This window comes from Mus pahari, chromosome 11, assembly GCF_900095145.1.
Source record: "Mus pahari chromosome 11, PAHARI_EIJ_v1.1, whole genome shotgun sequence".
NCBI lineage: Eukaryota > Metazoa > Chordata > Mammalia > Rodentia > Muridae > Mus > Mus pahari.
Window position 1 is genome coordinate 72,927,456 of NC_034600.1, and position 26,022 is coordinate 72,953,477.

Below are 26,022 nucleotides of genomic sequence, written 5' to 3' on the forward strand. Positions count from 1 at the left end.
TGAACATAGTGGAGCATGTGTCCTTATTACCAGTTGGAAGATCTTCTGGGTATATGCCCAGAAGAGGTATTGCTGGGTCCTCCGGTAGTACTGTGTCCAGTTTTCTGAGGAACCGCCAGACTGACTTCCAGAGTGGTTGTACAAGCCTGCAATCCCACCAGCATTGGAGGAGTGAGGATTGCTGGGCTTTATGGTGAGATTGTGTTTAACACCGAAAGGAAGGCCACACAACCTTTGGAAGGTAGGACACCATTTGCTCCTGCCACTGGCAATGCAGGAGGGGTTTACTGCTTTTTCTCTCCATTGTCACTTGTCACATTCTCACCTGCGTTTTGTTTATAGCCATTGTCATAGGTACAGAGCAGTGTCTCATTGTATTTTTAGTATGAATTTCTGCAGTGGCAAGTGACTCTCAGTACCCTTTCATGTGGTTTCTGGTCATCTGTGCATTATTTGGAGCAATATCTAATATTTTCATATTCTTCAACCTTGCGTAACTTATTCAATTATCTGTGAGATTTTTCTATGTTCTGAATAAAATTATAAAAGTTTTCTGTTACAGATTTGTTCTCAGCTTCTTACTGATATCTTTTGGAGAATCAAAGTTGATTTTTAAGTTCTGCTCAGCTGTATTCTCACTGTGCATCTAAGAAACAATTGCTTGGCCTAAGGTTGGGAAACTTTGCACTCTTTTAAAGTTGTATAGCTTAGCATTTGCATTTTGGTCTGCGATTCACTTTCAATAAGATTGGAGTTTAAAGTCATTATTTTCAAAGTGGGTGTATACTGGTACTACCACTGTTAAGCTAAGAAGTCATTTTTTCTATAATTGAATTTTCTTGAAACCTGTGTTGAAACTCAATTAAACACGAGTGTAAATCCAAATGCTTATTTCTGGACTTCTGGTTTTGTCCCATTAATCTGAGGTCTTGCTAATTCTAGTGTGACACTGTCTTTACTGCTATAGCTCTGTAGTAAGCTTTTAAAAATTACTTATTTATTGTTTTAAAATTTCATATACCTATATTATTTTTTGTTTAAATTTCTGTCTCATTATTCTTTCTCATTCCATTCCCATTAAACTCTTTCTTCCTCGAAAGCGATGCCAACAACCCCCCAGCCCCCGCATAGCATTATTTTTTGGGTGACTCAGGGCATATAATAAAGGCTGCCTGTAGGACATGGGTGGCCACAGTCATTAGCCTGCGTGGTAGCAGAGCCCCCCGAGTGAGGAATATAACCTCCACTTCACCCCCACTCTATCTCTGACTCCTCTGGGAAGAGCGAAGTCAAGAACCGTGAGTCCTGTACCATTTTGATATTTTCCCAAACTCACTTAAAATGTGCTGGATCCATCATGTTTCTGTATGAATTTTAAGACCAGCTTGTTAGTTTCTATGAAAAAAAAATTAGTTGAAATGTCTAAATAGGGATGTGCTGAATCTGTACATCAATTTGTGGTACATTTCAATTTTAAAAGGATTTAAATTCCACAAGGCATGTCACTCTGATCACACAACAGGATGATGCACATATGAGCTCACAGAGATGGTGGCAGTACACACCAGGCCTGCACAGGTCCACAATGAACAAGGTCCCGGCACTGAGACAACTGAGTGGACAGTGTCCAACCACTAACCAAGAAGCTATTTGCAATTGATATCTGCCAGGAGAGGGAAAATCAGTTTCTCCCGATGGAGTATCAATGGCTCTATAAATCACAATTCAGGACAGACCCCATGCTTGGAGTAGTTGGCCAACACAAAATGAATACTGGGTGCATGTGTGTGTTGCATATGTGTGTGTGTGTTTGTGTTGTATATGTATATGTTGTGTGTGTTGTGTGTGTGTATGTGTGTGTTGTGCGTGTGTTGTGTAATCTTTCTCTTGTTTTGGCATATTTTGTCTTATTGGGCTTTTACTTAGTTGTTTAGATTCTGGGTTTTTGTTTTTCGTTTTTTTTTTTTTTTTTAAGAGAGAAAGAACATAAAGTTCAGAGGGTAGAGAGATGGGAAGGATCTGGGCAATGTTGGGGAGGGAAGAAAGTATGTATAATTAATAAAAGCTAAATAAATAAAAATTAAAAATAAATTAAAAATTAATAAGAGAGGAGAAACTCTTGGGATTGAGGTACAATAAAATTTAGAATAGTGCTGGGCAGTGGTGGCACACGCCTTTAATCCCAGCACTTGGGAGGCAGAGGCAGGTGGATTTCTGAGTTCGAGGCCAGTCTGGTCTACANAGTGAGTTCNAGGACAGCCAGGGCTANACAGAGAAACCCTGTCTCAACCTCCCCCCCCCCCAAATTAGAATAGAAAAAAGAAAATCGGAGTGCTGAATCACAACACTTAAAACAAAACAAAACAAAACAAAACAAAATAAAAATAAAAATAAAAACCCAACCAACCAACCAACCAACCAACCAAAACATAAAAATACAACACAACCAAAATCTAGCCAAGCAGCAGAAGAATGTTATGGACCAGCTCTGACCAGCCTGGATGAATTCTGTAAAAATCCATATTGTGTGCAGCATCAGCTGCGGTACTGTCTGGCTGCTTAGAGGCCAGCTAAGAAAAGTCTGTGGAGATTTCTCTTACTGATTTGAGCACAGAAGTTTCATCCTTTGCTTAGGGACTCTGTGCAGGAGAAGCAGGATCACTACTCAAGCTTTACCTAATGGTTATGACAGCCTCTGTGTTAGGCAGAGATGAAGACTGGGCACTTCCCTCTCCTTCCTGGGCAGGCTCACAGCTCGTGTGTGTGTGTGTGTGTGTGTGTGTGTGTGTGTGTGTGTGTGTGTGTGTGTCATTGTCCATGCTGAGGTTGCTCTTTCTTCATCCCAAACTAACCCTACTGACCTCAATTTTCTTCACCACAAACTAACGCCATTGTCTTAAATACTGACAAAGTTAAGTGACTGGGGCAATTGTGTAAATGTCTTTTCTTTCTTTGGACAAATAACCCCGTGTGGCTAAAGCTTTCCCTTGCCCCATTCAGTGAAGCCCTGACTCGGGTTAGACGAAGATCAATTCTTTGGGTCCAGTTCGTGCAGGGAGCTCCCAGCCATGGGGGTTAGTATCAGTTCTTCAAAATTTGCCACAAGGAGACCCAAATCTCTCCCCAGCATGGACTGCTGGGCTGCAGGTTTCCCAGCTCTGACATTGCAAGACTGCCGTTGTTTAAGGCTGTCGCACAGCTAGAGAGGAAACGATGAGGTCCGCAGGTGCGTCCCAGCATGCAGAACTTGCACCATTGAGACCCAGCATTTCTTCTTGAAGGAATGCTTTTTGGATGGTTGCACACGTTAATTAATTTTATTGGTACCAAAACCAGTTAAGGTTGTCAACTTCCTCTACCCCTTTCATTGTTTTTTTATGCAGATTTTACGTATCTTTATCATTATGGAAACCTATACTTTTTTTTTCCAAAATATGGTCTGTAGACTGTTGATACTAACGTATGTATATTTGTTTTCCTCTTCGGCTTTAGAAACTCTGGAGATAGCATCCATAAACTTGCCCATTCCGGTGCAAACCCAGAATTACTATAAGAATATTTCTGACAACAAAGAGATTGTAAAGTTGGTATCTGTGCTCAGCACTGTCATCAGCTCCACCAAGAAGGTATGTGTGTCATGAGGCTGTTACAGGCCCGGGCCTGCCAAGCGTGTGCTTGCATAGATTCCATCATAAGCTCACCCTGCATGTAGCCCGATTTCACCCCTGACAATGTCCCCAAGCAATGAGAGGCGTCTGGTCTGTGTTCAGTGAATGTGTGTTACCTGAAGACCCTTTAATTTAGAATGCAATGGGAAGAGAGCTGTGAACTCCCTGCTTTGTCTCCTGTTCTGGTTAATGTCTCTCTCCTTGTTTGTTCCCATAAATGAGTCTAACTTAAAAAAAAAAATCTGTTCTGTTCAAACCCACAATTCAGACGGAGGTGACAGTTTCCCAGTTCTCCTCCTTCCAAGAGTAAAACAGGATAAGGTGTGCAGTCTGTGTGTGTGTGTGTGTGTGTGTGTGTGTGTGTGTGTGTGTCCGTCCATGTGTTTGTATGGGCACACTTGCCTGTATGTGCACATGTAGAGGTTACAGGTTGCTATGGCTTCCTTTATTGCTTCCCACCTTATTTTTGAGTTTCTCATTAAAGCAGAGACTCACCTTCTCCAGTTCCCCCCACTTTGGCAAGGGTTGACTGGCTAGCTGACAAATTCCTTGGATTTTCCTCGTAGTGCACACCTATGGCTAGGATTATGGAGGTGTCTGCTGTACCAGGCTTTCTGCAGATACTGGGGATACAAACTCAGGACTCCTGCTTAAACAGCAGGGGCAGGCACTCGTCCCACTGAGTCATCTCACTCAGAGTTTCCGAGTTCCCATACCAGGAACGACCTCCTGGCCAGTAGATGATGTATTCCCACTTTCTTATATGTGGGTAGGCAAATCCACAAATCATCAGAGGAAAATTTATACATATATCCCCACATGGAATTCAGAGAAAATAGAGTATTAAAAAATTACTACCATCGATATGAGCTCATACTGGCTGTCTGTAAAGCCAGCTCATTTTTTTTTTCCAACTTGCTTCCTCAACCCCACTTCAATTTTCCTTTTGTATGCAGACAAATTTGCCCTTGTAGGTAAAAAGACTTAAGATACCAAAATCAGGCTTTGTTTAAAGGCTGTGCACACATTTGTTTTTTGATGAATGAATGAATGAACGAATGAATGAATTTACATCACGATCACACCTTCTCCTCCCTCCTCTCCTCCCCGTCCCTAACTCTCCCCTTCCTTCTCCCCTCACCCATCCTGTTTTCCTCAGAGAAGGGGAGACCTCCCATGGATATCAAACCAACTTGACATACCAAGTTGCAGTAGGGCTAGGCGCCTCTTTTTCTGTCGAGGCTGGACAAGGCAGCTAGTTAGGGGAAAGGGATCCAAAGGCAGGCAGCAGAGTCAGAGACAGCCCCTGCTCCTGCTGCCAGGAGTCCCTCATGAGGACCAAGCTGCACATCTGTTACATATGTGCAGAGGGCCTAGGTCTGTCCTGTGCATGCGCTCTGGTTGGCAGCTCCGTCTCTGGGAGCCCCTGTGGTTTGCTGATTCTGTAGATTTTCTGATGCCGTCCTTTACTTCTCTGGCTTCTTCAATCCTCCCCCCCCCCCCACTCTTCCAGAAGATTCCCAAGCCCACTTTATGTTTGGCTGTGGGTTTTTGCATCTGTGTCCATTGGCTGCTGCTGGCTGTAAGCTCTCAGAGGACAGTTAGGCTAGGCTCCTGTCTGCAACTCCAGCAGAATATCATTAATAGTGTCAACAGTGGGCTCCCTCTTAGGGTGTGGGTCTCAAGTTGGGCCAACATTTGTTGATTGGTCCCTCAGTGTCTGCTCCCTCTTTATTCTTGTAGGCAGGAAAAATTATGGGACTAAGGTTTTGTGGCTGGGTTGGTGTCCTTATCTCTCTGTTGGAAGTCTTGCCTAGTTACAAGGCATAGCTGTTTCAGGTTTATTGCTGATCGCTAGGAAGCTTAGCTAGGCTTACGCTCATAGATTCCCGGAAATTTCCTTCGTCCTAGGTTTCTAGCTCATCCTAGGAATGCCCCCCTCCATCTATTCCAATGCTCTCTCCCAGTTCTCTCTGCTCACACACTTGTTCCCTCCTGTTCCATTCCTTACCCTTTCTCCCACCCAGTTCCCACCCTCCATCCACTTTCAATGTCTATTTTAATTCCCCTTCTCAGTGAGATTTAAGCATCCTCCCTGAGCCCTCCTTGTTACTTAGCTTCTTTGGGTTTGTGGATTATAGCATGGTTATCCAATACTTTATGGCTAATATCCACTTATAAGCGAGTACACACCTTACCTGTCTTTCTGGGTCTGGGTTACCTCACTCAGGATTATATTTTCTAAATCTGTTCATTTGCATGAAAAATTTTATGATGTTGTTTTTAATAGTTGAGTGATATTCCACTGTATAAATGTACCACATTTTCTTTATCCATTCTTTAGTTGAAGGGCATTTAGGTTGTTTCTACTTTGTGGCTACTTCGAATAAAGTTGCTCTGAACATAGTTGGTCAAGTGTCTTCGTGGTATCGTGGAGCATCTTTTGGGTATATGTAGGAGTTGTATGACTGGGTCTAGAGGTAGAACTATTCTCCGTTTTCTGAGGAACCATCAAATTCATTTTCAAAGTGGTCGTACAAGTTTGCACTCCCACTAGCAATGGAGGAGTGTTCCCCTTGCTCCACATCCTTTCCAGCATGAGCTGTCAGTTGAGTTTTTGATCTAAGCCATTCTGATGGGTGTAAGATGGAGTCTCAGAGTCATTTTGATTTGCATTTCCTGATGACTAAGAATGTTGAATGTTTCTTTAAGTGCTTTTAAGCCATTAGTGAGTCTTCTGACCAGAATTCTCTGTGCAGCTCTGAACCCCATTTTTAATTGGATTCTTTGGTTTGTTGATATCTAGTTTCTTCAGTTCTTTGTATGTTTTGGATATCAGCCCTCTGATGGATGTAAGGTTGATGAAGATCCCGTTCTGTAGGCTCCTGTTTTATCCTTATTGACCGTGTCCTTTGATTTCTAGAAGCTCTTAAGTTTCATGAGATCCTTTTTATTAATTGTTGATCTCAATTCCTGTGCTATTAGTGTTCTGTTCAGGAAGTTGTCTTTTGTGACACACACATTTATTAAACCGTTGACTCTTAAGTGTTTCTCAGTGTTGAGCAAGTAGTTGTTTAGTAAGTACATGTTTTCTGAGGCTGTTTTTTTTAATAGAATGAGCTACATTTGTTTGAAAGTACCAGAAAAGCTGCTGTTGCTATAATAAGATGAAAAAAAATGTTGTTAAAGTGTGCTTAATGTATTCCCCAGGGAATGACACGTCTTTGCATTTATTCATATTTAATCTTTTGTTCTTAGCATTTTGAAGATCCTGTGTTTAGCTCCCCTCCAGGGACAGTGTTCCCACCTTCAACAATTATTTATCTAGTGCTTAGTTTATCGGTGTTGTACTATAGGATAGGGGGAAAGTAGTCTATGGCAATAATTAGATACATTTTCAGATGCCTTAGTAATTATAGTGAACACGGCAGAGTAAGTCAGCGAGCGTTTGTGTTAGTTACTGCACTCGGCTGTGAGGAGATGTGAGGAGATGTGAGGAGATGTGAGGAGGTGTGAGGAGATGTGAGGAAATGTAAGGAGATGTGAGGAGATGTGAGGAGATGTGAGGAGATATGAGGAGATGTTAGCTACTGCACTGGGCTGTGAGGAGATGTGAGGAGATGTTAGTTACTGCTCCTGGCTGTGAGGAGGTGCCCTGCAACAGAACCTTAAGGAAGGATGGACTTACTTTTCTCACAGTCGAAGAGCACAGTCCTTCTTTCTCTCCTCCAGTCTCCTCCACAGATCCTCATTGGTTAGACTCACCACTACATTAAAGAAGACAGGGATCTGTATATTTCTTCACTACAGTTGTTACCACAAATTAAGAAATATCACCAATGGCAGAGAAGGCATGGTAGCAGCAGCACGAGGCTGCTCGTCACAGTGGATCTGTAGTCAGGAGGCTCTGAGAGTTGAGTGCTGGTGCTCAACATGTCTTCTCTTTTCCTTCATTTTCATTCAACCCAGGACTCCCAGCCCACAGAATAGTGGGATTCCTATTCAGGGTGGGATTCCTCTCCCCAGTTAAACCTCTCAGACATTTCCTCACAGACCTGTCCAAAAAAAAAATGTGTCTTTTAGGGGGTCCTAAATCCAATAGAATTGATTATAAAAACTAATTGCCACAAAGTAAAGTCCAGTGCTTTCTCTGAATATAACCAGTCATTCTCATGAAAATCTAAGGATGAGACACACGAGTTTTAATGACCTGGGGCTAGCAACAACAACAAAAAATTGGTGGTATTTCTTAATTTGTATTATCAACTATAGGAAAGAAATATACAGATCCCAGTCTTCTTTAATGTAGTGGTGAATCTAACCATCTGTGGAGGAGACTCGAGGAGAAAAAGAAGGACCCACAGGATTTTACTCCTGTGCTTCCTGATGGAACACCTTGCTTGTTCTTTTTAGCCTAAGGTCAGCCTCTAACTAAGATATTCCTGTTGCCAATGGCCAACTTTCTTTCCTTCTAGTTTCTATACAGTTCTTTCTTCTCCCTTTAGACTAGGGATGACAAGATGCTAGTCCCCCCCCCCCCCCACTTACTGTTGATGTCATTGCTTATTTCCATGGCTTTTCCATTTCATCCCACATAACTAACTAACCATCGCTAGCACTTGGTGGTAATTATCAAATGATCCAGTCCTCAGTTGCGTCACCACGCCATTTCAGACTCTTCCTTTTCTACACAGATCTATCATTTCTATTCCAGGAAGTTATCACATCCATGGACCGCTTCAAACGCTACAATCACATTTGGCAGAAGGAGAAAGAAGACACCATCATGACATTTATTGCACAAAACCCGTTGCTTTCTGAATTTGAGTCCAGGATTCTTTATTTTCAAAGACTGGAGCAGGAAATTAATGCAGAGCCTGAATACATCTGTGTGGGTTCCATTGCTCTATACACAGGTTGGTCAGTTGACTCTCAGACCTCCATGTAAGTTCAGCAGCATTGACTCTGTCTCTTTATCTAAATTAGAATTCTAGAGAGTTCTAGTTTTCTTCAGGATTAGATTTCTTTTATAAACTTCAAGATTTAAGCCCAAGTTGTGTATTTGTTTTTAGTTCCCATCTGCATAATTATTAATTTTGGTCTATCTTAACCCTTTGCTGCTTACCTTGAAAGTAAGGGGTAGTTTAGAGAAAGGGGATGAGTCTGTCGTAGCTAGAATTAGGACTTAGCTGTTTTAAGAAACAATACCAAATATTTGAAGCTTATCTCATACATGCATGTTTATACATTGTCTCTCTCTCTCTCTCTGTGTATTTCAAAATGTTATTTTACAACATTTATAAATGTTATAAAATAAATTTTATGGTAAAAATAAGATTTATATGATGGATGAGTTTTAATGATTAAGACACTTTCTTTGTGTGTAGTATTTGTCTGTGTGGTGTATTCATGTGCATACATAGAGGCCAGAGGGCATCAGGTGTCCTGTGGGACTGATCTCCATTTTATTCCCTTGAGATAGATAGGACTTCTCGCTCAACCTCAAGCTTGACAGGTTTCAGCTCTGTTAAGGGCACATCAAATGCTCTCACAGACTAAGCTGTACCCCCAGCCTGGAAACCCATTTTCAAATTCTACTTTCACATATTTCTAACCTCACAGTATTTACAACACAGTGTGCCTTTTTGACATCTGTTCAAGGTTCCCAGACTGACCTGCGTTTGCTTTGCCTTTACAGCCGATTTGAAGTTTTCCCTGACCGCAGAGACAAAAGCCTGGATGTCGGTCATAGGGCGTCATTGCAACAGGAAGTACAGGGCTGAGATGGAGAACATTCTTGCAGTTGTCGAAGAATCCCAGAAGAAACTGAGCCGGCCGATCAAGGACTTGGATGATATTCGGATAGCAATGGCGGCGCTGAAGGAGATCAGGGAACAGCAGATCTCCACCGACTTCCAAGTGGGACCCATTGAGGTAGAGGGGCAGCTTGTCTGTCACAGAAAGGTTTTCACACCTTGGATGCCATCAGCAGGAGCGTTAATGGGTCTGTGGTGGAACAGCAAGTGGGCATTAAAGCTAAAAGCAGCCATTTCAGCACGGAGGCCACCCTTTGTGGGGGGATGTTTTAGGTTCTAGTTACTCTCCTTTATGTGCCCAGGAGCCAGGCTTGTGTTCCTGGTCGATGATTTATGGATGGATGCTTCAGGGGCAAGGGGAGTAATGGAAGAAGAAAAAGACAATGAGAGAGAAGCTAAGTGACGGTGGCATCTCAGCTGTAGCCCATCTTCAGCCTTATACCACGGGGGTGGATGGGGGAGCTCTGTGGAACAAATCCTGTCACACAGTTATATCCTTCCAGAGGCCTGAGATTCTGTTCCTTGTGACTCTGAGTTAGTGGGTCATTGCCATAAGGAGGCTCCCTTTCATCCAGTGCAGTTTTCTAGAAGAGGCAGCGGCAGTCTCTAACATCAACACTCAGCAGCAGGGGATGGGAATCCCAGGGGGTCAGTTGGAGTTCGCTATATGCTTTCAGCCTAGTAGTACCCGGGTATGCGTGTGCTTACCCCACGGTTACAGCACCCAGGCTTGTGTGTGCTCATCCCATGGTTACATCACACAGGCATGTGTGTGCTCATTCCACAGTTATAGAGCCCAGGCTTGTGTGTGCTCATCCCATGGTTACAGCACATAGGCTTGTGTGTGTTCACCCTACAGTTACAAAGCTCTACTTCTACATAAAGAAACAGGTCAAAGAAGTCGTATAATACAATGTAATTAGCATAAAATTACTCTCTTTCTCTGATATGACTCTGTGCACATGTGTGTGGCAGCCCATGTGCATGCATGCAGAAGCCCGAGTTTCATGTCAAAATATCTTCCTCCATCATGTCTCTCTGCCTTATTTCTTGAGGTATAGTTTCTCATTGACCTTGCACCACTCCATTTTAAGCAGACTGGTAGTCAGTGTGACTCTTATTTTCCTGTCTCAGCCCCCAACCCAGGGATTATAGACACTTACCACTATGTCTGGATTTTCTATGGTGCATGCTAGGGACCCAAACTCTGTTGCTCATGCTTGCATGACGTGTGGTTTACCCATGAGCCCCCAGACCCCCCCATCCCCGACTTTTGTTTTATTACACTGCAGTGATTAGTCCTGTTGAAAGGCCTTATTAAAAGTGGGTCACTGCATTTATCATTTTAAATGTATGAATGTAATTGTAGTTAAATGTAACTGGTGTTAAAAGTGCAGACTTAAGGGGCTGGAGACGGGGCTCTGTGGTTAAGGGTGCTTGCTACCTTGCAGAGGACTCAGGTTCAGTTCCCAGCACCCACATAATAAATGCTCAGACCCCCTAGGTTCTCCAGTTCCAGGGGATCTTCTGTCAGTCCCACTGCCATTTTCTGGTCTCCTCTGATACTGCTTGTATTAAGGTGCAGTTAAAACTCATGCAGGCAAACTTCACACACATGAAGTTAAAAATAAATAAATCTTAAAAAAATCCAGATGTAAAAACATTGCCTCCTGCCAGGCAGTGGTGGCTCACACCTTTAATCCCAGCACTTGGGAGGCAGAGGCAGGCAGATTCCTAAGTTGGAGGCCAGCCTGGTCTACAGAGTGAGTTCCAGGACAGCCAGGGCTACACAGAGAAACCCTGTCTCAAAAAACCAAAGCCAAAATCAAAACCAAAAAAAAAAAAAAAAAAAAAAAAAAGAACATTACCTCCTATAAGACTTAATTCAAGTGTCTGGTCTTACACTTTCATGGTGAAGAGAGATTCCATTTTTTAATTTCTTTCATCTCACTTTAAATTTTGAGAGGTTTCATATTATCACGACAGTGGTACACACCATGGTGGCATATCCACATTCTTCCATCTAAAGATAATCACATGACCTATCATCTTCTTGGGACTGCAATTATCAAAGCAAATGGCCCCTTATCTGTGTGATATTGGGGGGGGGGTCTCTTGAGTCTGAAGGTAGCGCATTTATTCCCACCTGAGGGTTAAGACAATAGCAGAGTCAACCGTCTTATTTGAAAGTTGTGATGTAGTGTCCCATGCTGGTCTCCCGGCTGTAGGTTTGTCTGTTGCTCTGTTCCTGTTTATACTGAAGCAGAGAGGAGGGCAGGACAAAGGCACGGGTTATGCTTGCCTAAATCTGTTCTCCTCTACCTCGAAACTGTCAGTCAAACATCAGATCCGCGTGGGGAGGAGGGTGGTGGAGAAGAAGTCAAGGGTACTCAGGGGAAGTGGGTTCTTAGGAAAACAAACTTTGAGCATATGCCCCACCCACATCCCTCGGCTCATTTTCTTGCCCCTCTTCAGTCCTCTGGTTTCCCCAGACATTACGCTTTCCCCTTCACGCTGTACACACATAATTATATGGATCTATGTAAGGCCTAGGAGCCACAGATGAGAGAGAACACACAATATTTGTCTTTCTGAGCTTATGTATCATTATATGAAGATATCCTTGTGTGTGTAGCACAGAACCACGTACAATGAGTATACACATAAAGTTATATAAAGAATAAAACAAAGGAGAAAAGAATTACTAACTTTGGTTATCTGAATTTAATTTTTTTTGTTTTTGTTTAGTATTTACACCATTTCCACCTTTCCAGCTCTTCTACTATCTCCCCCCATTTTAGATATGAACATGTGGGACTGGATAACCTGTTATATTAATCTTTTTAGTTCAAATATTTTTCATTCTGAGAGCAAAGACTTGACTCAAGCTTTGTTTGAAAAACACTTTCTTGTGTCCGACTGTCAGGCATTCTTTTTTATTATTTTTAAATTTATTCTTCTCTCATTTATGACATCCAACTGCCTCTTCCCTCCCCCCTCTTCTCCCAGTCCCTGTCCACTCCTCCTCCATTCTCAGAGAAGGGACAGGCCTCAGAGGGATATCAACCAAACATGGCATATCAAGTTGCAGTAATGCTAGGTACATTCCCTCATATTGAGGCTGGATGAGAGGCAACATATGTAAATTATATATATATATATATATATATATATATATATATATATGCATATGTATATGGAAAAGGGTCACAGAAGCAGGCAAATGAGTCAGAGACAGCCCTGCTCCTACTGAACAAAGTAAACTAAGATTGAATTAAAATGCTGTCTTATTTCGTTATCCTAACGTTAGAAGTTTTATGTTTTCTCATTCACTTAATATAATTTTATAGTGTCCAAATACAATTTTGGGACCTAGTAAAAATAACTTTTGTGTCACGTTTTACAGTTTTGAAATGCATCTCAAAATGATGCTCTTAGACATTTTCAGACATTCTGTGAGATAGCCAGAGTCCCTTCGTTTGACAGACGAGAGAACTGGATCTGGCTGACTCCCTTGCACACGCAGGTCCTTAAAGTTCATGAGGAGAAGAATTAGAGCCCTTAGGGTGGTCTCTCCATCATGCTGGTCCCCCATTCTCCACTCCAGTTTGTGACTGCATCAGGATTTACACGTCTGCCTGCCAGGAATGCACTTTTCCTTCTTGTCTGTAGGAATCCTATGCCCTCCTTAACAAGTATGGACTTCTGGTAGCCAAGGAAGAGATGGACAAAGTGGACACTTTGCGCTATGCCTGGGAGAAGCTGCTGTCCCGGGCCAGTGATGTTCAGAATGAGTTAGGCGCTCTGCAGCCCAGTTTCCGGAAAGAGCTGATCGGCACAGTGGAGGTGTTCCTCCAAGACTGCCAGCAGTTTTACCTGGACTATGATTTGGTATGGCTCTGACTTTCTCTCTGTGAGAATTTAGGGGAGAACGGATGGGGTTCACAAAATGTACCTGTTTAAAAATCGTACGTTAAATTCCATAAAACTTCATAGGAAGAGTAATCGTATATTTGTATGGGTAAACATATTTCTCTTTTTGGATTCCTCCCCTTAAGAGTTAATACAGAATATAATTTTATCACGAAGTGAGGGTTGAAAAGTTCTGAAGTTGTTCAGTTGCTTCCTGGGCTATAGTGTGTCCCCGTATCAAACTAAAATAAGAACCAGAATGGTTTCTAAGTTTGTATAGAATGATACTATTTAAATGTAAGCATGGTTCCCCTTTTTCCATCACACACATGAACTCTTTAAACTCTCAGCCTGTGTCGGTGCTGACCTTTGTACTGTGAACATGCATAGTGTGGTAGACAAGGCAAATGGAGCCATGCTCCTCCGGTATCCATAATTTACTTACATATATCGATTTTAGTGCAAGAATTGTGGCGTAAATATATAATGAGATCCATTTCTGACCAACTGTCACATGCAACAGTAAGGAAGAATATAAATGTGGGGTCAGTTTTGAATCTATTGGGTGGTGGCATTTCAAACTAGAAAGCTCATAAAGGCAGGAGGCTCTGCACTCAACTCATGCCTAAGGAACCAGAAAGCAACTTATTTGAGGTGTCATAATTCAGGAACACTGAACAGGACTGCGTCGACTATGTTTCCTTTTCCAGGGAGCTGTTAGAGTGGCAGATCCTGCAAGCTAATCTCAGTAGTGCTTTATTGCAAAACCAGAACTGTAAGCTTTCCCCAGAATGGCCACTGTTCCTTCCTTGTCCGTGTCATCAAGGAGGCAAACAATAAATGCTTAAAAACTCTCAAGATTTCCTAACCTCTGGAAACTGTGGTATGTCCTCAGCTTTCCAGTCTAGAAACATCTTCCCAAGTGGACTGCAGTCAGAGTTCCTTTTTGGAAATTAAAAATAACATTAATAAACACAATGTCCTACCATGTTTACATCATGCCTGGAAACTTTGATACCCCAGTATGTTGATCTCATGAAATTTGTGTATAGATGCCTCACTTTGTCTTATGTCCTATGTCTAATCTGCATCAGAATGGTCCGATGGCAAGTGGCTTGAAGCCCCAGGAAGCCAGCGACAGGCTTATTATATTCCAGGTAAACCTTTTCATTCCTATAAACTTCCTAAGCAATGACTGTTTTCCTGTGTACATGTAGAGGGCAAATACTCTATTGTATGACTGAAGATGTACTTACATTTAAAATCTAATTTAACTGTTGCTACAATTAGAAGTATTTTCAGATATATATACTCACTACTGTACCTACATGCTCATTTGCCAATGTTTTAGCCCACGTGTAAATCATTCTGATGGAATTCACTTGCGCTTTTTATCAGAATCAATTCGATAACATATATCGTAAATACATCACCTACACTGGAGGAGAGGAACTTTTTGGTTTGCCAGTTACGCAGTATCCTCAGCTTCTCGAGATAAAGAAGCAGCTAAATCTTCTACAGAAAATATACAGCCTGTACAACAATGTCATAGAGGCGGTGAATAGCTATCAAGACACCCTTTGGTCAGATGTGAATATTGAAAAAATCAACAACGAACTCTTAGAATTCCAAAACAGGTAACTATTTTGCAACCTCAGAGATTCTGAATTCTTGATTTAATATCCATTTTGGGGGAGATGGCTTTTTTCCTGTATCTGAGAGAAGGGCGCCAGCGGTTCATGCCAGTGTCTGTCTTCCTCGTTCATTACCCACCTTTCTGTGAGACAGGGGTTCTCACTGACCGTGCAGCTCACTAATTGGCTGTGACTGGCCAGTGAGTCTCTGATCTTCCTGTCCCCCCCCCAGGTCTGGGATTACAGACACTGGCCACTGTGACCAGCTTTTTATGTGGGTACTGGGGGTTTGAACTCAGGACCTCATGCTTGCAAGCACTTTCCCTCCGAGCCTTCTTACCAGCCCATAAAACTTACATGTGTGAGAGTCTTTCAAGTTCTCGTGTCATCGCCTGGCATGCCTATCTTCTTGTGCCTCGCCTCTGTCTCCTGTCACTGTTACATCATCCTTGTGAGCTGCCCCTTTGCTGTTGTCCCCTCTGCGTGCACTCTGAAAGAATTACCTTCTTCAAAGCTGGTTAAGTGGGAGAGCGGTCTTTTATATAGTTGGAAGAAAGATGATTTTGTTTGTAGTGCACTTAAACTTATTTGAATTTTACGTTAGGTAGTTTCCTGAAATAAAAGCTTAGGTCAACAGTTTTTTCCCTAGCATTTTTTTTTTTTTTTAACAGCTGAGCCCAAGGAAAGTGGAAGGCCATTGGTTGTGTGTGAGTCAACAGCTAGGAACTCGATGCTGTGCTGTGTTTGGAATGCTCTCAATTTCGTGTTATGAAGTTGAAATGAATTGAAGAAAGCTTCTTACCCTTTAAAGAGAATACTTCTATTTAGGCAAATGTCATGAAATATTGGAAACAATATTCTCTGATTTAGAGAAAGATTTTTCTATAGAATGGTTATTTTAATATATAGCTCATCTGTCATGAAATTTGAAAATGGGGTAGTATTTGAGGAGACAGTTGTAGCTGGTAATGTCTGGGTTGTGAATAATTCAGTGACCTTCCCCGTTGGTTTCCCTCACAGGTGTCGGAAGCTGCCTCGGGCCCTGAAGGATTGGCAGGCCTTTCTGGATCTGAAGAAGACCATTGATGACTTTAGCGAGTGCTGCCCACTGCTGGAGTACATGGCCAGTAATGCCATGGTGGAGCGACACTGGCAGAGGATCACCGCTCTCACTGGTCACAGTCTAGATGTGGGCAACGAGACTTTTAAGTTAAGAAATATCATGGAGGCTCCTCTTCTGAAATACAAGGAGGAAATTGAGGTATCATCGATAGGGAGTAGAACAATGTATTCCTGTTATCCATCCACCAACTCCTCATTTACTGAGTGTTACTGTGGAAAGGGTCTATGTTGGAAATATAGTGATGTATTCTTGCTTTTTTCGATAGTATGTAATAATGTAATTGTTTATACAAATGAAGGCATAGCTATATGCTATGTCAAATTGCCCTGGAAGGAAAGTATGCTGATAACCCCCAGGAAAGCCTGTGACAAAGAACTTGTCTTAACTGGGTTCAAGTCTGTCTGGGTGAAAGGAATGTAGTTGCATTCTGGAGATGAGAGGTTGTGAATATGCAAATAAAACCATTCCAGGCAGGCAGGAAGAACATCATTTGTGAAGTGTATTGGAAGAACCAGAGGGCGGCTCTGTGGCCTGCTCTGGGTGAGGAGAGAAAGGAGCTGTTGAGGCCAGCGAAGTGGAGTGTGTGTTGAGGATGCCATTGGTTTCGGTCTCCACAGCAATTTTGTAAAGATCAACCTGATAGTGGTGTGCAGAAAAGGCGAGGATAAGAAGGGCGTGAGGGGGAAAACCTACTCAGAGGCTGTGATAGGTTAGGGAATGATTTGTTGACAGAGAGTAGAGGGCATGAAGCTGAAGAGTTGAGATCTTTAGGGAGTAAAACCGGACAGAATTTGTTGAAGGAGGGGCGTGATGGGAAAGGTGGGACAAGGTAGTAAGGGTGAGGCAACGAAGAGCTCCAACCTCCTTCCTGAGGGCTCTGCACAGATCACAGGGCTTCCCGTGCATCACAGAGACCGACAATGAATGTGGCAAGAAGTCAGCCTGGGTGATAGGCGCAAAGATGGAGCTTGAACTTGGGCAGGATCACAGGTTGTGCTTGTGGTTTTGTTGAAACATTCACACTGTTAACACGAGGAAGCAAATATAGGTGGGTTCCTCCTGGAGATATAAAGGCTATTTACTGGGACAGAGAAGAACTCACCCAGAAAATGAACACTATGAGAGGGAATGAGAGTAAGAAGGGGTTCAGCCAGGGGTCCAGGAGAAGATGCTGTGGTGGAGACTGTGACCGGAGAGCAGGAAGAACTCACACTTCTGCCACTTCTCTCCTCTCACACTGCACTTATGGACCTGAGAGGGACATCAGGACAGTGAGTCTTAAGCCTGGGATTATACTGCAAAATGCAAGATGATATTGAATCTTTTATTGTCGCTTCTTTTTCTGACATGGAAGGAAAATTTTAGAAATTAAGGTTCTATTTAGACATGCCTCTATCTTCCTCTCCTTCTCTTTGTATTTCTTTAGACATTCAAACCGTTTATGACTTTGCCTTTGATATTTGCAAACACAGAATCTTTAAACACGTATGAAATGAACAAGAGGAGCTCTTGTGGACTTAAACTACTATGAAGACCTAATTTTCCTGGAATAACCGAGAGCTTACTCTGTTGACAGGACATTTGCATCAGCGCCATGAAGGAGAGAGACATTGAGCAAAAGCTGAGGCAGGTGATCAATGAGTGGGACAACAAAACATTAGCATTCAGCAGCTTCAAGACCCGTGGGGAACTCCTCCTGAGAGGAGACAGTACCTCAGAGGTCATCGCCAGCATGGAGGACAGCTTGATGCTGCTGGGCTCTCTCCTGAGCAACAGGTAGGAAAACCGCTTCCCTCCTCCTTGAGCTCTACAGTGGCAGCAGCTTTATGGCACCATTCTCTGTTTGTGGGATGTCTCTGAGGCATCAGTTGGACAGGATGGCACTTGGAGGAAGCCCCTTGGATTGCTCTGAGCATGCCATCTTTGCTGCTGATACTCACACACCCCTGCAGAACTGACAGGGCACCAAGATGCAAATTCCAGTTGGAGATGCTACTCTGAGTTCTAGAATCATCTGGCTTGATGACCCCTTTATTCTCACACTGATGGTCCAGAAGCCCTTAGCTGGGTGCATACTTCACTGATGAGCAAGACAGCATGAACAGTGGCACAGTCAGAAACCAGTCTGATACCTTTGTTTGACCATTTGGTTGTAGCCGCAGTGCCACAGTGCAATGTTGACACAAAAACCATAGACTCATACTTCTTTTGTTTGTTTGTTTTTTGTTTTTTGAGACAGGGTTTCTCTGTGTGTAGCCCTGGCTGTCCTAGAACTCACTCTGTAGACCAGGCTGGCCTCGAACTCAGAAATCCGCCTGCCTCTGCTTCCCAAGTACTGGGATTAAAGGTGTGCTCCACCACTGCCCAGCTAGACTCATACTTCTAATGAACCTACTTCCCCATACTCTTCCTCAAGTAATTTATTGTACACCAGAATTTCAAAAATATCATGATTGTATGGCCATCACTGGGATAAGAATGTATTGTGCTGGGCTGGAGAGTTGGCTCAGTGGTTAAGAGCACTGACTGCTCTTCCAGAGGTCCTGTGTTCAATTCCCAGCAGCCATATGGTGGCTCACAACCATCTGTAATAAGATCTGATGCCCTCTTCTGGTGTATCTGAAGATAGTTACAGTGTACTCATATACATAAAATAAATAAACAATTTTTAAAAATAAGAATGTATTGTGCCATTCTGGGTTTAAAACTTCACCTCATGTGTATGTCTAATAATAGCTGTTTTGAGACAGGATATTGTTATGAAGTCCAGAATGGCCTTGGACTTAATGATGCTCCTTCCCCTGCCTCCTGAACACTGGGAGCTCAGGCATTCACCATCTGTAAATGAATAATTTAAATATAGGTAATACTGTGTACTTAACATTATTTAAATAAAATTCCTGTTAGTTTCATTTATTTGTCACGTCTGAGTAAGTGATACAGGCTATAGAATTTAACCTTCACATCCTTGGTAGTGTTGAGTTTGGACTGTTCAGCACTTGTTCTAAGAAACTTAGACGCCATACACTATAATTGGCGAGTGTGAAGGTTAGGTTATTTGATTGACAGCACAACTTGAGAGACAGGAAAAGCATAAATATCAAGTACAATGATTTATATTAGACCTGCAGGAGGTTTTTTGTTGTTTTTTTTTTTTTAAATCGATGACATCTACCCTGCTGATTTGTGTGAGAAACATTTATTCAATTATGTATTTATTGACTGCTTGTTATAGGCCTTGTATATGTATTACAGATTCAGCAGTAGTATAAATTTTAACATACATGTATGCACATGCAGGAATGGCTGGGCCAAAGGAGGGTAGCAAATTAGGAAGAGACATGGGAGGAGCAGGTTAAAGAGAGCCCAGATAGGATGATAGCTGAAACTTATATTAGTTATCCAGCCCCCACAGATAATCTTAGGAGTGCCACCAGTGAAGGAGAGCTCACGCCTCCTGTGGAAGAGGACACAGAAACTCAGCAGGGAGAATCTTGTGATCCTGGATATCATATCAATTCTCTGGAATCTGGGTGGAGTTGTCCTATACCCGACTTCTTCTTTAGATTATCTGTCTCTTGTTGCTATCCATACGTTAGATCCAAGTTGTAAAAAACCAAACTAAAAGCACTCAGTGGGACCCTGTTTACTTTGCTAACACGGCAGCATTGTAAACGTTAAAAAGTATAAGTTAAAAATTGTCTTCTTATTTTGAACAACCTAATCAAAATGAGTGCTTCTTATTTTAGGTACAATATGCCATTCAAAGCCCAGATTCAAAAATGGGTGCAGTGCCTTTCCAACTCAACAGACATCATTGAGAACTGGATGACTGTTCAAAACTTGTGGATTTATCTAGAAGCTGTCTTCGTGGGAGGAGACATTGCCAAGCAGCTGCCCAAGGTTCTGGAAGTTTCTTTATGATTTCATCACGTTATTCAATTTGAGAAACATCTAAGAACAGAGACACCCTTCATCTTCATTGGACCTTTGATTCTAGCAATTTAGCTCTCCTTTCTGATGCTGTTATTTTTTTTTAAAGGAAGTGGGGATTTATGGGAAAGACAAGGGCAGTAATTACAGAGAGAAAATGCTGTGAACCCGTGATGTCTGATAGGAAACTGAGCTTCAGAAAACCCAGAGCATGAATTTCTGTGTCATTGTGTGAGACTTCAGATAATTTGAAGGTGGAGTTTGGAACAGTGTAAATTTATGGGATAGTTATCTTGACAATTGTAGGATAATTTGTTCTTTTACTACTGACATTTAAAAATAATGCACACTATAGAATACATCTAATTATATCTGTTCTGTAAAATTGAGGGTAGGAAATCTGCAGGAAAAGGCGTTTTCTCTGAGATGTTGAGTGTATTTTTCTCATCAAATTGTAATTACCTCACTATGCACATATTGGACATATTTTAAGATTTTAAAAGACATTTTAAACTGAAGTTTAAAATAATCTTATTTAACTGCTTTGATTTGTTCATACAGTTAGGATATTTAATCTCATATTTGAATTGCAGAAGCATGGCTATGTCCACTGTTATCACAAAGGCCTTAAACTTTCTCCTTGGTTGCTTCGGTGAGCTGTAGAAGGCAGATCTGTTAACCATTTATAAAGCAGAACATTTATCTTTTGGTCAGCAGGAAATGGGTTCATATGCTAAAAATTTAAATGTTCACTTATGTATTCTTGCTTTTTCTTTTTCATGTTTCAGTGGAAACATTAACGTACAAATTTTAAGGGTTAAAGTGACATTTCTTTCTCTCATGTTTGTGAGTCTAGGATTATTAGTGGCATAAAGGAACTGTTAAGGAAGAAAAGGAGGAATAATTATTGAAACAGTACCAAAATAATATGTAACATGCACTTCCATTTTATCCTAAAAAGTCTATATTTTGCAATTTTATACTAGAAGCAATTTGGTGTTGTTAATTTAAAAATATTGTGTTAATTTTTTGAGAATTCATAAAATGTGTGTTGATCTCGTTGATCACTCCTCCCCTAACTCCTCCCAGATCTGCTGCCCAACTCTGCATACAACTTTTGTTCCTTCTTTTTTTTTTTTTTTTTTTTTTTTATTTTTTGAATTATATACATGATAGATACTTTGATAAAAGTTCCCTATACCCCACCCCGCCCTACCACTGAGCTACACATCCGGTCTTCCAGAAAGTAGAGAGACGGCTTTCTTTTTTTTTTTTTTTTTTTTTTTTTTGGTCTCTTTACAAGTAACTCACTGAGTCCAATATATACTGTCTATATACTCACGGGTGTGGAGCCATCCATGGATGCGTGGTGATCTATCAGAAACCACACCTTTACAGAAACTTGACTCTCTTCCCCCCTCAGAAGCCATCAACTTGTTCATAGCACCTTCTTAGGGTGGGGGCTTCATGCCCCCCCCCCCCACTATAATGTTGACAGACTTGATTACGTGCAGGCCTTTTGCAGGCAACAATAGTTGCTGTGAGTCAGTAAATGCTCACTGCTGTCATGTTCAGGAGATACAGTTTCATCCTAGGCTTCCAACTCCTGGTCCTTTACAGTCCTTAGGAAATACTTCTTGTGGGAAAGGGCTATGACACAGATGTCCCTTCTGTGGCTGAGCACTCCACTGACACCTAGTCTCTGCACACTTTTGACTGGGCATGCGTGTCTGCGTGTGTGTTACTGTTTTTAAAAGACTTGGTATTTGCTTTCTAGACATACAAGCCATCTAATGCCCTGCAGCACTCTTGAAAAAATAACAAGTTCACTCTACTTAGAGCTTACCCACGGGAACAGTTGGGAGTTGTCTTCCTTCCCAAGTTGTCTTGTACTGACCTTTAGTTTTTCATTCAGTTTCTGTTTGTTTTACTTACCATAGTGGAAATGCCGGGGTTGAGCTACAAGTTCTTATTCAAAAAGTGAGATGATATAATAAGAAAGACACAAGGAAGCTTTAAATAAAATAGTCTGCGTGGACCTCAGACATATATAGCTTAGTCTACCCTGGTTGGAATGATGGACTCAGCCGGAAACATAAGATGCTTCATCATTGAGACCTACCATAGTCGTGTCCATTGTGTTCTTCCTACAGGAAGCCAAGCGCTTTTCCAATATAGATAAGTCTTGGGTGAAGATCATGACACGGGCGCACGAGATACCAAATGTGGTTCAGTGCTGTGTTGGAGATGAGACCATGGGGCAGCTACTGCCACACTTATTGGACCAGTTGGAAATCTGCCAGAAGTCGCTCACAGGGTGAGCTCAGTTGTTCCTTTTACGCTCTCAGAAACGTGGAGAGAAAAGAGAATAGAAAGAGTAGGTGATAAAAGCCGCATTTGTGCTCCTTGGCTAGGAGCGGCTTCACACACAAAACTTGCACAGATAAGGATTATCATTCGGAGCCTCACAGGTAACACGCGTCCCGCTACTGGGACCGAGGACTTCAGATATTTTCTTAAGGTGGTAAAATCTTGTAAACATTTGTGTATAGTACACATTTTGAAAATTATTGTACCTCATTTCTGACATCTTTCTTGTTTATCTTCCTCTATATCTATAGATACAGAACTGAAATATTCCATTGTATTCATTATATATGAAATAGCATATATAGATAAGCAGTCGAGATTATAGAGCTATGAGTGTTGTGCAGTAGTACCCACCATAGACTTGCAGGTAGGCTTTGAAAATTCAAAGACTCATAATGTTTTCCCTTGCTTTTCTCTTACTGGTTTTAAAATAAAATAATCTAAAGCTAGGCACGATCACACACACACACACACACACACACCAGCACATCCAACACAAACTAACAACAAACACTAAAAAACCAAAACCAACTCTTCTAAGCAAACAAACAAAACGCATGCACATATTCAAGCCAAACAAAAGCAATGAAATTCAAACCAGACAACCCAACCAGGCCATCACCACCACCAGCAGCAGTCGCCACCGCCCCCACCTCTGCCCTCACCGCTGCCACCACCTCAATAATGAGGAGACAGCAAACCATGACGCCGAGAAAAACCACCAACTAGAAACACGATGAAAGTAATGTTCTGAGTGTATATTAACACTCATGGCAGACATTTATCTGAACTTAACTTGAACAATTATGTCTTCTTGGCTGACTCTTGGAGGCAGATGTCCTTTGCCCATGTGCTCTTCTCCATGGCCTCATGACTGGTGACAGTCCGAGCCAGCTTGTGTTGAGCCCCTGTGGAAACGAGCCAGGCTGCTCTCACCAGCATAGGTGATGGTTAAGAACACTGGGCCTCAAGTGGCATTTGAAATTATTTTAATGAAGTAAAGAAAAGATGAATATCAAACTTGAAAAATAATTGTGGCTCACTTATTTATCCTTGGGACTCAAAACCAGCTTTGAGATTTGCTGTTGAGAAATAATAAAGCTATTAGAAGTTGAGGTCAAAGGAAAGGAGAGGATAATACATTGGAATGTAGTATCAGAGCACCCCCCCCCACACACACACAATGGATCTTAGTCAAGTGAAAGAGGTTCTACCTGGGAGGAACATGAAGGGCCGTCCATACTTAGGCACGGCTTTCATAGGCTCCATTGTTTCCAGGAAAATATTCGCTTTTGCTTCTTTCCTGTCTGTGTCCTTGAGTGGATGCTTTGGGGGAAGTTCCATGGTGTATCCTCTAGCCTACCACGGTGTAGTTCAAGCATGAGCTGGTGTGCATGTGGGTGTCCATGTGTGAAAGCCAGAGAACGACTTCAGCTGTCTTCCTTTGGGTGCAGTTCACCTATGTCTTGACAATGATTCTCACTGGCTGGCTGGCCAGTGAGTCCAAAGGACCTAGCTGTCTTCCTTTCCTTATCATTGGAGTGACAAGTATTTCCTCTATTTTTTTTTTTTTAAAGCATGAGCTCTGTGCATTTAACTCAGATCATAAGCAGCATACCAATGAGCTATCGACCCAATCATGAGCTTTTTGATTTTTAATTTTAATTATATTTTAATTTATTGTGATGATGATGATGATGATGATGATGATGATGTATGTGTGTGTGTGTGTGTGTGTTTGTGTGTGTGTGTGTGTGTGTGTGTCTGTGTTTTTGCACATAGTAAGCGTATGACATAGTATACTTTATATATGTTAGAGTACAACTTTTGGGCATTATTTTTCTTCTACCATGTTGGTCCAGGGGATGGAACTCAGGTCACTTGGCTTGCATGAGTAGCTCATAAAACCTCATATGAACCCAGAGGACAACCTGTCTAAGTGTTTCCCAAATGATGGGATAGGGATAGTCGAAGGATTTTGATATCTCTGGGAGGCAGGAGCTCTGTCATGGAGTTTGCTTCTGTTTGGAGGAAAGGGTATATTCCCGTCTTTCCTAAGATGATGTGATACTTTTTGCAGTGCTGAAAAGCAAATCAAAATCCCAAATGAACCCTTAAACTGCATTTTTATCTTCTTTGCTATGAAGAAAATATATGATATGTTAGCTTACGTAGTGTATGAAGTTAACGTTTATAAAAGAATACAGAAATTCTACCACGTACCCTGAGAAGCCCCCACTCTTTCTCTGTTAGACTATGACATGCTATTTGATAAAATGTACCACAAACCAGCACTGAAGCATTAGCCTGGGGAAAACAGACGGCGGCATGGCCTTCCTTCCTCTTCCCATCCCGGGAGTCAGCACCTATGCTCACAGAGCTTCGTCCTTCCCCCCAGATACTTGGAGAAGAAACGGCTGTGTTTTCCTCGCTTCTTCTTCGTCTCCGATCCCGCTCTGCTGGAGATTCTGGGCCAGGCATCGGACTCCCACACCATCCAGGCCCATTTGCTGAACGTGTTTGACAACATTAAAACTGTCAAGTTCCATGACAAGGTCGGCCCAGAGTTAATCACTGCCTGTAATCTCTGTGTCAAAGTGTTAACCGTCAACTATCAAGTACTTCTGTAAGACTGTGTTTGCAAAAGATTTACTTCCTTGTTATTAACTCTTGGTCGGTAATTAAAAGCAAACTCCAAGATCCAAATTTAGGCTTCTATGATTTATTAGTGTCCAAAATGGAGATTAAATAAGATCAAGAATATATTGTACAACCACCAGGAGCTGAGGCAGGAGGACTGAAAATTTGAGGCTTGCCTGGACTTTACCATAAATTCAAAGCTAACCTGACTATACTAAAAGCCCTCATTGCAAAATTTAAATTATTTTTCTCTCTCTTTTTTTATACGCCTACTTTGTTTATGGTATCAAGGAGTTGTGTAGGTTATCCAATTTGATGGCGAGTACATTTCCTTAGAGTGCAGAAGACACTTTAGTCCATCCTTGTATCCGAAATTCCTGGGGAAATGACCTCTCCCTTTTGACGTTGTGTTCAGTCCTCTGGTGCCTCGTAACAACTCGGTGATATTCATTTATTCACCCTATCAGACAGATTAATTTATTGAGTAGCTATCATGTGCCAGATGTTTTGCTTAAGAATGGGAATATCCCAACCAGCCCCAGGGAACTCAGGCTCTGATGGAAAAGACAGAGAAGTAGACAGATGGAGCCTACAGAGCACACTTAATGCGGTGCCAGACCTATTGCATGGAAAGCAGTTAGAAGCCAGCCATTATGGTCAGGCACCTTGCTGTGTGCCACAATGAAGCTGGTTATGTTGTTTCCAGGGAGAATGGATCATCTATCTTATTCAGAGACTCCACTATTAAGTGGACCAAATTATTATTGTGTTTGTGTTAAGCACAGGTTGCATAAGAAAGCCTGCCAGGGAGACCAAATATGGTGTCTGTTTAAGAAATTAGGTAGATTGGATGGAACACAGGGCCCCCAATGGAGGAGCTAGAGAAAGTACCCAAGGAGCTGCAGGGGGCTGCAACCCTGTAGGTG

At 42.0% G+C, this 26,022-nt stretch overlaps 1 protein-coding gene across 1 annotated transcript in view; it reads left to right on the forward strand.

The window, feature by feature from the left end:
* The window catches only part of Dnah5 (dynein axonemal heavy chain 5), a 235,205-nt gene that overhangs the window by 66,784 nt on the left and 142,399 nt on the right, over window positions 1-26,022 (forward strand). The window contains exons 22-32 of the mRNA XM_021208310.1: window positions 3,493-3,626; window positions 8,383-8,584; window positions 9,367-9,602; window positions 13,157-13,375; window positions 14,491-14,553; window positions 14,795-15,033; window positions 16,051-16,291; window positions 17,730-17,929; window positions 19,903-20,056; window positions 22,240-22,403; window positions 24,855-25,011. Of these exons, the coding sequence (XP_021063969.1) occupies window positions 3,493-3,626; window positions 8,383-8,584; window positions 9,367-9,602; window positions 13,157-13,375; window positions 14,491-14,553; window positions 14,795-15,033; window positions 16,051-16,291; window positions 17,730-17,929; window positions 19,903-20,056; window positions 22,240-22,403; window positions 24,855-25,011 (2,009 nt within the window). The remainder of the gene's footprint in view (window positions 1-3,492; window positions 3,627-8,382; window positions 8,585-9,366; window positions 9,603-13,156; window positions 13,376-14,490; window positions 14,554-14,794; window positions 15,034-16,050; window positions 16,292-17,729; window positions 17,930-19,902; window positions 20,057-22,239; window positions 22,404-24,854; window positions 25,012-26,022) is intronic.